Below are 15435 nucleotides of genomic sequence, written 5' to 3' on the forward strand. Positions count from 1 at the left end.
CTTTTCTGCCGTTCTCCCAAGTCTTTTAAGAGTCTGAAGGTTGATTTGTATTCGATGAACGGGGCATGAAATTAACTTTTTACTCTGCTGATTACAAGCAGAGGCTCTGTCCAGATCAGAACGTGCCAAATGTGATTTGTTTGATGTATCATCATGGAGAGAAACGATGAATTAACATCGGTTGGCTTCCTTGAAAAGAGCTTCCAACTGTGACTGACTTAACCAGGCATAGCAAAACTGTAGCTTTATTTCATTTGTGGTAATTCTTTTTCCATGTGGCTGCTTTTGTTTTGCACCACAATGCTGTTTTGTTTTACCTTCGACAGGCCAAACAAGCCGTGTCTGTCTGTGTGTGTGTGTGTAGGATTGCGTGTGGTTTTGGGGGAGCTCTGTTTGTCTACCTGAACCGGCTGATAGTAGAGTGCATGAGGAAGCAGAAGACAATTAACAAGTTCTTGCTGAGGAAGTAAGTATCTCATCCCAGTCTTACACAAAATCATTAAACATTTGTAGATTCATAGACCCAAAGTCCCCTTGTCCAGCTTAAAGGAACAGTTTGACATATTTGGAAATTACTCACAGAGTTTGATGAAACGATTAATACTGCAACTGCCAACAGAAAGCTAGCTTATCTGAGACTGGAAACAATGACTGTGGATCTTTCACAGTGTACTGAAACTAGCTAACCAACTGAACTGACTAATGTATAACATCATTTTTTTCATGCTCTTACTCTGAGGCACAAACTGTCTCACAAACCTGCTGTGAGTTGTACACACACTTTCTCCCTCATCCATCTTCTTTCAGCTGGTCCCTTTATGAGGCTCTAAAGCACTTCATCTGCTTCCATCTCACACTGCACTTAGCATCCTGTCACACTAACCCTCTGCATGTCCTCCTTCGCCACATCCATGAATTCTTTACCAGACATGTCCACTGTCCCTCATCTGCACATGTCCAAACAATCTCAGCTTTGCCGCTCTAACTTTGTCTCCAAACCACTGATTTACACATTTCTAATTCTGTCCATCCTGCTCACTCCCAGCTCTGCCACCTCCAGCTCAGCCCCCTGTCTTTTTATCAGGTCTCATTACCATCTTGTAAACCTTTTCTTTAACTCTTGCTGCTGTTCTCCACCTATCCAGAGTTTTCTGCCTGCTTCTTACTCTCACTACAGAACACAATGTCATCTGCAAACATCAGAGTTCACAGAAAGTCCTGCCTGATCTCATCTGTCAACCTATCCAACATCACTGCAAACAAGAAGGGGCTCAGAGGAGATCCCCGGTGTAATCCCACCTCCACCTCCTCATACATGTCCTACACCACCCTCACATACTTTTCTCCCGCTCCACAAAGACACAGTGCAATTCCCTGTTACCTCCTCAAAGCAAACACTTCATCTGTATGAATTCATACTGCTGCTCATTGATCGTCACCTCTCTTCTCAGCCTAGCCATACCTTCATGGTATGCCTCATCAACTTTTTCCCACTGTAGTTACTATAGCTCTGCACATCCTGTTTGTTCACGAAGGTACCAGTACACTTAATCTCCTTATCTGGTTAAAAGGTCCACTACCCTCTCTTCTAGACATCTCCATAGTCCCAGAGTGCCGTGCTTCATCTTCTTTAAAGCTGCTGTCAGTTCATCTTTATTAGTCTCTGCACTTCCTAATTCACTACCTTTCCTCTATCTGTCCTCATTACTCTCATTTTCTTCATCATCTCCTCAAAGTATCATTCAACTAAATCAACTAAGCAGTTTTACAGCATATGAAGAAAGTCTTTTAAATAACGTATTGTAAGACAGCAACTTTTCAGGTTGATGTTTTGATTTGTGTACAAAGGAGCCAAATAAAGCTTGTAAATCAAGGAGCTTTGAGTGCAAGGCTAGCTGTTTCCAACATAGACTGTATGTAAAAGATGGACATGCCAAGTGTCGCCTCATTTGGAAGCCTCAAGCTGAGCATTTATGGGTGTCACCATCTGTGGGAACTGGGAAGCTATAAAATGAGTATCATGTTGTATTCAAGAGGACATAAACTAGTGACTGAATTCATTAGGCATTTTACTACAAGCTTAATTTCCCACTAGTCTTTTTTACAACCCTGTGTGGGAAATAGGGGGGAAAAAGCACTTTGTGTTGTTTTTTTTATTTTCAGACTGGACTGTTCTGTCCGTCATATATATATAATTATACTCTTTAGTTTCCAGGCTTTATACTCAGTTAAGCTATCATCTGTTGGCTTTAACTTCATATTTAACAAACTGAAATAATAACAGTATTATGATCTTCTCATCTGACTCTGCCTTAAAACCAATAAGCATATGTCAGATATTAAAGACACATCTAAAAACACAACCACACACACTGACACATTTTAGCTGGTTAAACTCTAACTAAACACAAGGATCATGAACATCCTGCCCATGTGCCCCTACCCTTCTATTCACACTTTATGTCACAAAGCTAATGTAGTCCTGGGAAATGTAGGTAAATCCCTTGTATGAATTGGGTCGGTTTCACACACGTCATCGGGAGCTATTTATACACTATCTCTCTCTTTCCACACCACCAAGAAAGTAGGTATGCACATACAGTGTGTCAAGCACACTCATTAATGACCCCACAGTCCATCTCTTCCTGTCAGGCGTCTGGTGTATCCTGCGCTTGTCACCCTGCTGATCTCCACACTCACGTTCCCTCCGGGCTTCGGACAGTTCATGGCTGGACAGGTGAAAAAATACTTTCACACTCCTTTGACAGTATGGAAGCATGCAATGACTGTTGTGAGATGATTGATGGTCATTTTAAATGAAGCCTACATAAAGGCTTCAAGAGGGCTTAAAGGCTATTCCCAAAGCACGGGGACAGATGTAGTCTAATCACTGGGAATCAGAAAAGGAAGACTGCAGCAAGATCTTAATTTTTATTTATATATACATTTTTTATTATTTATTTCAGCAGTGTAACTCTGTATCTGGGAGTGGAGTGGGGATGCTCCAGAACTTTTCTTCAGTATTAAAAGCAGCTGTCAGTTCAATTCTATTTCATTTTTATCGCACCAAATCACAACAACAGTTGCCTCAAGGCACTTCATATTGTAAAGTAACAATCCCAACAATCAGAAGACCCCCTACGAGCAAGCACTTTGCAACAGTGGGAAAGGAAAAGCTCTCTTTCTACAAGAAGTGATAGGAGAAGGACAGGACAAAAGACACACTGTAGAAGTCACATAATATTATTAACTAATTATGAAATACAAAGTGATGTATAAACACATAGTGAGTAAAAAGAGGTGAAGAAGAAGCACTAGGTCCATCATGGGAAGCCCCAGCAGGCTAGGCCTATTGCAGCATAACTAAGAGAGGATTCAGGGTCACCATATACCTAACTATCTGCTTTTTTAAAAACAACAGTTTTGAGCTTAATCATAAAAGTAGAGAGGGTGTCTGTCTCCCGAATCCAAACTGGGAGCTGGTTTCACAGAAGAGAGGCCTCCCATTGTACTTTTAAACATCCTAGGGGCCACAAGTAAGCCCACTGTCTGAGACTGAAGTGCTTTTTCACGGTGATATTGTAATAGGACATCTTTAAGATAAGATAGGCCTGATTATTCAGGATCTTTTGAGAAGAAGGACTTTAGAATTGATTCTGGATTTAAAAGGGAGCCAATGAAGAGAACCCACTATGGGACAAATATGTGCTCTCTTATACTGTACAGTACACACAATTGTACGCAGTTTAAACAGAGCTGATAATAGTTCATAATTCAGTCATGTCAGATCAATTCACGCATTTATTTTGCAGAGCAGTTACACGTCTAATCCAGCAGTCACCAAACAGCTATCGCCACTCTTCTATACGCAGAGCTGTTGAATTTGTGCGGGAGGACTTTTTACCTGCGTGTGATATCCTAACATTTGTGCAGTTTCCATAAACAGCTGCTAAATGTAATCACAGCACTTTGAATAACATTGAGAACTTTAATCTCCTTAAAATCCTTCCTCTTAAAAAAATGACAAAAACGGTCAGCACTTGGCCATGAAGCTGCTCCTGAGTCAGTTTTGTGGTTACTTCTCAGTCTATTGAGATGATTTTGTGTGTAAAAGGGAAAAAAATGTGTAATCTTTGGTGTAATTTGGCACATTTAAAGCACAGATGTCAAAGCTTACACATGACGGAGCAAAATTGTTCACACTTGTTCCTAATGATGTTATGCAACAATGGATGCATCGATCAACACCGTCTCCTCGCAGCCAGTAGACACTGGGTTTCGGACCTTCCTGTGTGGAGTTTGCATGTTCTCCCTGTGTCTGTGTGGGTTTCCTACCAGGGCTCAAAGACATGCCTGTTAGGTTAGCTAGTGATTCTAAATAAGCAGGAGGTGTGAATGCGAGAGTGTGTTGTTGTCTGTCTCTCTGTGTTATCCTCGTGATGGGCTGGCGACCTGTGCGTCCTGCTGGGATAGACTCTGACGCCTCCCCGCAACCCTAAGTTGGATAAGCGGTGGATGGATGGAGTGTTTCAAGACATGTGTCACAGTTATCAAAAGTAGTCAGTAAATTAATTGCTACAGATTACAGTTTTAAAGCCTGCAAGATGGCTTAATAATTTCTTCTACAGTTTTTGTGCCTAAATTTGAAAGAAAAAAAAATCAAAACTACTTTCAAGTGCCAAGTCTCCAGTGTACTATGAGTAGGTTTATATCAATATAGAAAGAACTGTGTGGGTGGAAATAGCCCTTTCTAAGACAGAGAGCAAATAGTATGGGTTCACATGTAATTGGACCCCTGGTTACTGAACGTTTCTTTTTCCAGGGGACTTATATTCGAACAGAGCCTTTGTGGCTGACCTTGTCAGACTGCTAGAGTCTCCTAAACAGATCCTTCTGACGTTAGAGAGCCAAAACAGATATTCAGATTCAGGATGCTTCTTTTTTGGGTATGTCTGTGTGTGTCTGTGTGTGTTTGCGTTTCCGTGTCAGCTGACGCAGCACGAGTCTCTAGTGGCGCTGTTTGACAATCGGACATGGTGCCGTCAGGGTGTGGCGGAGGAGTTTGACTACATCAGCCACCACCATGCCTGGAAACACCCCCAGGTCAACGTCTTCATCACGCTCATCCTCTTCACTGTTATGAAGGTAAGCAACGTGAAAGGCTTTTATGCACTGAAATCAAACCGGCGACGCTTTCAAACTAACTGTGACAAGTAGTTTTTGTCGATTACCTTTAGTGTCTTTGAGAGCTTGGCAGAGGTCACAGCAGTGTCTCCTGCCTCTTTGTCTAATCCCAAACTCACTCTGTGATAATATCAGGGCTCTGGGAGGGTCAGACAATCAGATGTGGGACTGTTTTCTCTTTTCATAATTAATGATAGTATTTCAAGACTCCATCTGTATGTCTAATCTTGGTGCCTTGTAAGAGTTTCAGAGATGGTTAAGTCTGTAAAACTCTGTGTCCCTCTTTCAGTTCTGGATGTCTGCTGTGGCCACGACCATGCCCGTTCCATGCGGAGCCTTCATGCCTGTTTTTCTTATTGGTGAATTAAACCTCTTTCTCTTTTTTAAATGATTTCCACTGCCCTGGTGAACCTTAAACTAATAGGTTCTTGCTGTATTGGTGTGCAGGTGCAGCCTTTGGCAGACTTGTTGGTGAGATCATGGCAGCCATGTTTCCTGATGGTATACATGCTGCAGGCAGCGTGTATCCCATAGTTCCTGGTGGTTATGCTGTAGTTGGTGAGTGACTCTATTTCTATATTGATGTTTGTTTTGAGATTTAATTACATAGTTTCTTTTTGTGGGGATCCTGTAGTATTAGAATGTATCACAGCTGGAAAAGTCGTCACTGTTTTTACTACTTTATCAGTTTGGTCAGAAGATTGTACGGAAGGTCGCCGGTTCGATCCCCTGCCTCTCTGTCCTGGTTGTTGTGTCCTTGGGCAAGACACTTTACCCTACCGCCTTTTAAAAAGTTGTCTCGAGCAATAGTTCTCCAAGTTTCTGTTTTTCTTTGGATTTCGGCTTTTACTCTCATTTTCAGTCCAGTCCTTGTACCTGACTGTGAGGATTGTTTTAGGGTTGTTTTTTCGCTTGTTAACATTGACCTATGATTCATTCAAGCGTTAAACAAAGTAGCTAACTCAATGAATGAACTCATTTTCTGTCAAAGAATCAAATTTAAATTGTCTCTTTAGGCACTTTGTTACTAGGAAAACAAGAAAAAAAATCTTTTTAGTTAGTTTATTTAGTTAGGGTGATAAATTCCCAAACTAACTGTGTTTGATAGCTAAAGCATAGTAATTTTGCTCAAACAGGGTGATTCCCAAAGAGCTATTGCCTGAAAATTTGGCATATCTCACCATAAGTTTGTCTATAAAAGGAAGCTGGACAAGTTGAGTACAGCAGATGAACAGTCTCTGAAAATAGGAAAAGATCCAGCAAACATCTGTCTCAGGACCTGAGAGATGCATCTGACTCTTTGGGTGATCCATCTGCTGTTCACTGGAGGCTCATTAGAAATGGTCTCAGTGGAAGGATGGCTGTCAAGTAGCCATTCTTGAGGAAAGGAAATAGAGAGAAAAGGCTGAGGTATGCAAAATTACAGAGCAACTTTACTAAAAATCAGGTATTATGGAGTGATGAACCCAGATTTGAATATATGTATGGTGAAAGTCAGGAACGTGATACAACACAGTGTGTCTGAAGCCATCTGGAGGCACTGTCGTGATTTAGTGCTGCATCTGACAGGTTTATTTTTTAGCATGAAAATGATCCCAAACACACTGCCAGTACAATAAAATCATACCTGATGGAAAAACACACAGTAGAACTCAACGTTGTAGAAATGGTGTGAGATCATCTTGACAGAGAGCAAAATAAAAGGCAGCCAACATTCAAAGAAGAGCTTTGAATGCCCTTCAGGAAGCCTTAAAAGCTGTTCCTGTAGACTGTTTTAAAAATTACAAAAGGCTTGCCTAAGATAGTTCAGGCTATGATGAAGAATAAAGGTGTTCACACAAAATGTTGACTCATTATTACAATTGACTCTCATTAGAATTGTATAAACTCAGATTTTGCCTTATATTCTGTATATACATGTAAATTTTAACTTTTTCTGTGGATCAGACACTCCATCTTTGCCATTTAGCTCCATGTAAATGGCTTCAAGGAGACTGACAGATATAAAAGATTTTCCCTTCATTCACAGGTGCTGCTGCTCTGTCTGGAGCGGTCACCCACACTGTATCCACAGCAGTCATAGTGTTCGAGCTGACCGGTCAGATCTCACACATCCTGCCTGTGATGATCGCTGTGATCCTGGCCAACGCCGTGGCCCAGGCGCTCCAACCATCGCTGTACGACTCCATCATTCGCATCAAGAAGCTCCCTTATCTGCCTGAGCTGGGGATGGGACATCATGAGTGAGTCTGCTGATTCTGCTGCTGCTTTCCACTTTTCCAGTGATTCTGCACCTTTTTTCACTTTTTTTATTCCATTTCCTCTTCATCTCCTTCCGCTTATCTTCCCGTTCATTTCCTTCCCTTATGTTTGCAGGTGTTCCTGCTCTTGTGTCTCATTAACCTCTATCTTCTCCTCCATGTTTCAGGAAGTATAATATCCGTGTGGAGGACATCATGGTCAGAGATGTGCGCTACATCACTCTTAACTCTTCCTATCGGGATCTGCAAGAGATGTTAATGACAGGTCAGCTCAAAACGCTGGCCCTGGTTGAATCCAGAGGTAAGAGCATACACAGTATGGGTATGAGCTCATCACTGTGCTTGTGCCTCCTAATTAATTACAAGGTCCCATTAAGAGACATGTCAATGCATTCAGCACAAAGTTATGACTTATTCTAAGCCAAAGGCAACTAACATCAGCAGTACTACAGCACTAAAAAGTCCCAGACGATACCGACCTCTCTTGTCTGATTTTCTTTTTAATATGTGCTTTTTTTGTTTGTTTTCACAGCCCCTAACTAATAATTTTACCCTTGCCATTGCCTCTCCCATGCCCTTCCTTCTCCCTCAGACTCCATGATCCTGCTGGGCTCCATAGAGCGTTTGCAGCTCCAGTCCCTGCTTTCGCTTCAGCTGTCACGCCAGCGGAGGCTGGAGTACCTCCGTGAGCTGGCACAGGACAACGGCACGCACGATCACCTGCCCAGTCTTACCAGTGACAGCACCCCCAGCTCTCCCTGCACCCACACCCACCTCAACTCCTCGACCAATTCCAGTGCTCGCCAAGCGGTCCGCTTCTTGGTGAGCACTCAACAGGTGTGAGGCGTCCGGGGGCGCCAGGGCTGGGCTGGGGCGAAGTCTGGATTGGGTTGGGGTTGTAGCAGTAGACTAAAAGTGGATCAGCATGTGTGAAGCATGTAGCAGTAGGTAAAGGCACAGATGGAGTTTTTGGACAGCTGTTGTGGTAAGTGCTTACAAGCTGTGTGAATGTACTTCATTTGTATTTTAACATTAAAATGTGTCTTCTGTGTCTCTGTCGTCTGTGCCCTTACCTGTGCTGTCCTGTTCGTTTATGTGCATGTGTATTCGTCCTTTGTGTGTCTCCCTCGTTTTTGTTTTTGTCCTTTTTTTCCTGCGTTAATGTATTTTCCGTGTAGATCTCCACAGAGGAGTCTTCATCCTTCAGCCCAGTGGTTTCCAATGTTCAGCTTCCTCTGAAATCCGCCCTGAAAACCGTGTCTGCCATCAGTGACACAGAGACGCCAAACAGTATGTATTTTACAAAAACAAATAAATTAAAGATCAGAGTTCAGATTCAAATGTACTAAACCTTTTTTGTCCCCTCTCTGAGGCTCTCAGACCCTTTCCTGTGCTGACCAAGACAAGGAGCTGCTGGAGGTGAGGAGAAGCAGAGATTTTATAGATGCATGAGTGCGAGTGTCCTTTAAGAGTGCGACATGCACTGTACGAGCGGGGATGTGTGCGCTCTCTCAGTCCTCACATATATCGTCCACCTCGTCGTCCTCCTGCTGCTGACAGGCAGGATCCACCCACAGACAGCAGGGTTTTCCTGTGTAATCTCATGCTATAGTCGAAGCTTTTTGTATAAAACTTCTATGAATCATTGCACCCTCCCCGCACAGCACATCCACTGCTGGTCAAACGGGTTTTTTTTTAACATCCTACATCTTTTTTCCTTTTTTTTTTGGTTTTATTTAAAGCGGTCATGGCATCATGCAGTGTGGTTTAAAAAATGTTTCTTATCTCTTTTCAACACCTTTCAGCACAGTTCAGTCTCCGGCCACTGCTGTGCTGCCAAACGCTGTTCAAATGCGCAATTCTTTTTAAAAATCTGGTGTAGATCAATCAGAGATATAAAACATAGGAGATTTAATTTCGGGAAACAAAGGCTTGGGTTTGAATATTTCAGTCGGTTCACACATAAAGGATCAAGCTGTTTCTGCTGTTCTGGAAATGAAACATTTTTGGTTTTGGACTGGTCAAAATAAGTAATATTGAACACGCTCCTGGAGGCTCCTGTAATATGATGGGCTTTTTATTTTGTTTCGAATAGATCATAAATGGCTCAATCAACATTATCAATACATTGACAGATAGACTGTTAGTTTTAGCTCTTTGTTGCAGACTGTTAGAAATTCTGGAGGAAAGTTTAAAGCATAGAGCAAAGCTGAATTACAACCCTTATTCAAAATATTTGCAAATCTCATAATCCCATATTTTATTCACAACAAAAACAACAGAAAATTTACCATTTTAATAAAAATATTGGTTTATTTTGAATTTGAAGGCAGCAACACATCTCAAAAAAGTTGGCACAGAGTCACGTTTTCCACTGTGCAGCATCCTCTCTTCTTTTAACAAGAGTCTGTAAACATCTGGGAAGTGAGGAGATCAGCTGCAGGACGTTTTTACAAGTGTTGTCCCATTCGTGTCTGATTGAAGATTCCAGATTCTCAACAGTTCTGCATCTTCTATATCATATTTTTTTGTTTCATGATGTTTCAGATGTTTTAAGTTCGCGAACTGTCTGACATCAGGCAGATAAATTCAGCACTCAGACTCTTCTACTATGAAGTTGTACTACATGCAGGATGCAGTTGAGCATTGAATTACTGAAATATTTAAGGCCTTCCCTCAAACCCTCATCTAGATGTTGCTCTAAAATCTGTACAAACCTTGATATGTACGAGTTGTACATCAGCTCTAAGGCACCTCAATACCATCAGAGATGCAGAGGTTTGAATTGAGCTGATAGCTGGGTTCATGTCTTCCAAAAAGAATTTCCAATTTCAAATCGTATGATCACTTTTTTCCATTTTGCCTGAGTCCATTTTAAATGAGCTTTGGTTCAGAGGAGACAGCAGCAGTTTGGGAACATGTCCACATATGGCTTCTTCTTTGCTGTTTGGGAAGTGTTCCTCAATTTAAACATTTGATGTATTTTCTGTGTTGTGTTGTGAATAAAATTTGGGTGTATGAGATTTGCAAATTTCAAAATTAGAAATTATGATTGTAGATTAAAAATGAGCATTGCCCCAGAAAAAACCCCAAAAAGTGAAAAAAAAACTGACCTCAGTGTCATATCTTTGTTGTTATGTTACTCACCTTTTTTTTTTCTTTTGTGAGAGTTTTGTTATCATTGGGATGTTATCAGGGAGATTTTTTTTTAAATAGTTTTGGTGTAGTTTCAGTTATTTTATTGTTTTCTGTGTGGAGTTTGCATGTTCTCCCTGTGCCTGCATGAGCTCTTCCAGCTTCCTCTCACAGCCCAAGACATGCACGTTGCATTAATTGGTGATTCTAATGGCCGTAGGCATGAACGTGAGTGTGAATGGTTTCTGTCTCTGTGTTAACCCTGTGATCGGCTGGCAGCCTGTCCACACTGTAGCCTTCCGCTTGGACCAAGACGGTAGGCTCCAGCCTTCCTGTGACACTAAATCGGATAAACATTTGAAAAAACTGATGCATGGATGGACAAAGAAAAGAAATGTAGAACAGGTATTACAAAAAAAACCCACAACCTTTTGCAGAGATACTTGACTGACACTCATGTAGGCCTTAATAGGCAGGTTGTGTTGACAAATGTAACCATAGTATCTGAACCCTGAAATAATTGCCAGAAAATTCAAGTTAATTTGAAAATAAAAAACTTTATTGAATCTTCTGACAATTTTTTGCCAAATAAAATGATGGCGATGATGTAGAAGTCTCAAAAACTCACAAAAACTGTATGTAGTAAATGTGATACACTAGGCGTAAGGCTAAAACTTAAAGACATACTACTGTGTATATTTATTTTATTTTAATTAGCTTATGTTCTTTTTATTTCAACTATAACCAAACAAATTAGATTCATACACTTGTCAGAACATACAGAACAGCCGAGGGATCGATGGTTTAGCAGTTTTTGTAGTGCAACACTTGCTGCTGTGGTCAGCAGTGGTAGTGGTGGTGGTGGTGGTGGTGGTAGTGGGGGGTGGGTGGGATAAAGTCTTTTCTTTTCTTTTTTTTTATCCAACCATTTGAAGAAGCAGCCATTTGTTCATTAAAGAAGCTGATTGAATAAGACATTTGCTTTCAGCTGCAAAGCTCCTAAAGGGATGACACAAGATATTAAAATACTAAAATATAAGATGTTCAAGCTCCTTTTTCCTGGCAGTGCATCATATTGTATTAACCGTTGGGCTTCTTGTACAGCTTCTATGCCCTCACCTCCATCTGTGGTGTAGTAATTATACCCTTTCAGCAACATTGTGCTCTCATCACAAAGACTTCTCCCAGCAGAAGTCAGACTGGGCTCCAATGTTGCAGTGGCGCGATGTTAAAGGGGAAAAACAGTCCGCTTCCACTGACGCTGTGTTAATGTTGTGCTGTGTTGATGCCTTCTCTCCCCGGCTGGAAGAGCCCGGCTGGGCCGGCTCCTTCTGAAAAAAGAAAGCCCAAGCCCAAACGTGTGAGGATCTCCATGGCGGTAAGATTGTCTGCCGCCTAGAGACTGTTGCTTAGTAACCGTTGCCTTGCGACACACACGTAGTGAGTGCTGGACCAAAATATTTGTGGTGCACAAACCAGAGCATTAAAGTGCTTTAGCAGAGAGAGCGAGAGAAAGTGTGTGTGTTTTAGAGAGGTGTGAATGTCTGTCAGTGTTTCATCAGCTTTCACTCGGGTCTGAATGCCTGGTCTGTGTGACTGTGTGTGTGTTTTTTATTTAAAGGTGGTTGATTCTCTGAGTTTTATTGTTGTTGTCAGTGTAATTTTCGGGATTCTGGCTGCGCAGAGATCAATAAACCAAAGTTTTCCTTCAGCCTCGTATTCTCATAGACTGGTATATATAAATGCTGCACTGGTTTACAACCTGTGTCTTTACCATACTACACTGAAGCAAACACATGTATACTAGGTTTTCAATCAGGTGTTGCGTTTTGAACGTTTACTTTGTATAAATCTGTTTGTTGAAGCAATGAATGAATAACTGAATTTTGGCTTTTTAGGACTCTACCGAGGTGGAAGACTGCATGACCCCCTCAGAGGTGAGCCCTACACGGACAAAAGATTTAACATCTGAAATGAGCTTTCTTTGAATTCAGAGTTTAGAGGTTCCAGTGTCCTCCTTAATGCAGATAACAGAGTGGGAGGAGCAGCAGCTTGACGAACCGGTGGATTTCAAGAACTGCAAGATTGATCCGGCACCCTTCCAGCTGGTGGAGCAAACATCTCTGCATAAGGTGCAATATAAACAAACAACTAGCAACACAAATAAAATGCAAATTTTAACTATAACTCACACACACAAAAAATGTGCAGACATTATGCTCCTTCAGTTACATTAGCATGATGCTTTTAAAATATTACATCAGTGTCAACACAACCCTTTAATGCCAGCTTCGGGTTTTGTCTCGCTCCTCTTCTGCGCAAACAGTGGTAAGTGTCGTAATTCTGCTCACTTCTGCCGAATATATTTTCTCTGATACCACCAGGACTTTATAGTAGAAGCTTGCATTGGTCACTGGAGGATCAGTTTCACAGTGCAGAACACTGAATGAAAAAATGCAAAAAAATAAAAATAAAACAAAGCAAACCGTGCAAGTAGGGATGGGTATTGATAAGATTTTCACGATTCCGATTCCATTTTCGATTCTGTTTAACGATTCGATTCTTTATCGATTCTCTTATCGATTATTTTTTTTTAAAAAAAGGAGAACACTAAGGTCAATTAGCTTAGATCTTTGTTTTATATCTTCTCTTTGAACAAGATAGAAATTTAAGAGTAACATGGCCTTACAAACCCAACAGTGAGATCTTAAGAGATCCAACCTACGGCTCTTCAATGGGGTGTCACAGGGTCCCCAGGAAAAAAAATTGTGAATGTAAAATAATAAAATAAATATTCTTCTGTAGCAATTACACAAGAATATCCAGTAATGTCCCTGCCTACAATTAAACACATTCACTTACCGAAAATCGGGGGCATCTGCTGTGGCAAATGGGTGCAAGCCTTTGACCACAAACTGAGTCACTGCTCGGTGACATTCGTCTATCCTGGCCTGAAAGGAGACGCTACCGGTAGACTGTAGCAAGAACTGCCAGCATCTGAGCCAGACTCTGTCTGTCTCTCTCATCATGGTCATCTAAATGCACAGTAATGGCAGGTTTGTAATAAGGCAGATCGCGCTAACATAATATGCACTGTTAGTTGATTATTTACCTGCCGTATTAACGGGAGAGGACGTGCAAACGTTACCGCTGCTGCTGGGTTGAGATTCACGAGTCCGGAGCGGAATTAAAAACACGACATTCATTTAAGGTTATCGCGTGTTTTGTGAGCAAATGCTTTTGCATATTCGTAGTGTTTCCTCCCTTAAATGAAATATCTACTTTGCAAGTATTGCAAGTTGCCCTGTTGTCATCCGTTCTCGTAAAGTATAACCAAACTTTTTAGCGTTTGAGCCGCCATGTTTCCTGCCAGGTAAGCGACGCTCCGCAACGTGGTGACGTCATTCGGGGCGACTGGAATCGATAAGGGAATCGTTTGCAAAAATGGCAAACGATTCCAAGGAATTGAAACAGTGGGAACCGGTTCTCAACAAGAACCGGTTTTCGATACCCATCCCTACGTGCAAGTGATCATAATGGGACTTCAAGGGATCTAAAAATAGCAGCTGCGCCAGAAGCTGTCTGGACAGGCATGAGAAGATGACCTTTGCGGGCATATAAAGTTTAAATCAGGTATGCCTTTTTATGGGCTGACCTTTTTCATTACGCCTCATAAAATGAAAATGGTCCCTTTAGTCACAGACTAATATGCAGAACAAGTCACTAACACTGATGTTAGAAAATCCATGAACCCACTCTTTTTTTCTTGTTTCTTGAAAGGCTCCATACAAATCTAAGTTACTGGTTTTTGATGTGCTCGTTCTCTTCCTTCTTGTACGAAAACACAGACAGTATGGTGCTCATTTATTATGTATTCTTTTCATCTTCCTTATATCACCGTATATAATCAGAAGGCAGAAACGGCTTCTCATGAACAACAAACAAATTAATATTAAAAATACAGACTTCTTGTTCTTCTTTTGGATTTTTGGACTTTCATTGTATAAGTAAATGGACTGGTTCTTGTGTAGTGCTCTTCTGCTCGAACACAAAGCGCTTTATATAACATGTCTGAATCACCCGAGCACTTTATTTTCTGTCTTAAGTGGATTCTAGCTAACGTTCACGCTTAGATGAACACATCGAGATCAGCATGTTGCACAAAGATGGCACATAGAGATCGAACCACCAACCTTCTGAGTAGTAAATGAGCTCTCTCAAAGACAGCTATGTGAACTGTATATGAGCTTATTATAGTAAGATTATTATTATTTAATAATGAAAAGCATTTTGAATGAATGTGTGCTGATTGCTAAGTTCAAACTCTAAACTGCTGCTCCCATGAAATCAGCCCTTTAATGGTCCAACCCAACACATTTACCTTGAAGGTCAGGAGCGTTATACCAAATTAATCACAGCACCCTTGAGCTTACCTGGTTTTACCTGAAGCTTTGATTCCTTAACCTCCTTTCTGAATACCTGTGATTGTCATGCATCATAAATCGCAGCGAGCTGTGGTTAGTTGTTTCAGTTTTATGACTCGGGCACAGTCTTGTCTGACGCAGTGTCCATGTTGAAAAGGGAGAAACATGATGCCGTTTCTATAACCCAGATCCAAAATGCACGTGAACCCCCTTTGAGTCTATATCCAGGGCATGACCCACCTTTTCTCCTCCTCCACAGACTCACACCATCTTCTCTCTCCTTGGTCTGGACCACGCCTATGTGACCAGCATGGGACGACTGGTTGGAGTGGTTTCTCTCAAAGAGGTGTGCAAGTCTGTCTGATGAAAGCTGTTTTATTTATATCTTATATGTTCCACCTCTCCTCTTTCTTCACCTCTTTTCTTGGCTC

At 41.4% G+C, this 15435-nt stretch overlaps 1 protein-coding gene across 5 annotated transcripts in view; it reads left to right on the forward strand.

Annotated features, from left to right (window-relative positions):
• The window catches only part of clcn2a (chloride channel, voltage-sensitive 2a), a 64220-nt gene that overhangs the window by 38975 nt on the left and 9810 nt on the right, over window positions 1–15435 (forward strand). For 2 of the 5 annotated variants that reach the window (XM_085139494.1, XM_085139490.1), the window contains exons 11-24: window positions 365–466; window positions 2635–2737; window positions 4990–5145; window positions 5474–5543; window positions 5632–5742; window positions 7214–7427; window positions 7613–7746; window positions 8038–8282; window positions 8624–8735; window positions 8818–8864; window positions 11890–11958; window positions 12479–12517; window positions 12608–12712; window positions 15264–15350. In XM_085139494.1, the coding sequence (XP_084995620.1) occupies window positions 365–466; window positions 2635–2737; window positions 4990–5145; window positions 5474–5543; window positions 5632–5742; window positions 7214–7427; window positions 7613–7746; window positions 8038–8282; window positions 8624–8735; window positions 8818–8864; window positions 11890–11958; window positions 12479–12517; window positions 12608–12712; window positions 15264–15350 (1594 nt within the window). The remainder of the gene's footprint in view (window positions 1–364; window positions 467–2634; window positions 2738–4989; window positions 5146–5473; window positions 5544–5631; window positions 5743–7213; window positions 7428–7612; window positions 7747–8037; window positions 8283–8623; window positions 8736–8817; window positions 8865–11889; window positions 11959–12478; window positions 12518–12607; window positions 12713–15263; window positions 15351–15435) is intronic. The other 3 variants (XM_085139493.1, XM_085139492.1, XM_085139495.1) reach the window with 3 other exon arrangements.

The sequence above is a fragment of the Neolamprologus multifasciatus genome, chromosome 18 (assembly GCF_963576455.1).
Source record: "Neolamprologus multifasciatus chromosome 18, fNeoMul1.2, whole genome shotgun sequence".
Lineage (NCBI taxonomy): Eukaryota > Metazoa > Chordata > Actinopteri > Cichliformes > Cichlidae > Neolamprologus > Neolamprologus multifasciatus.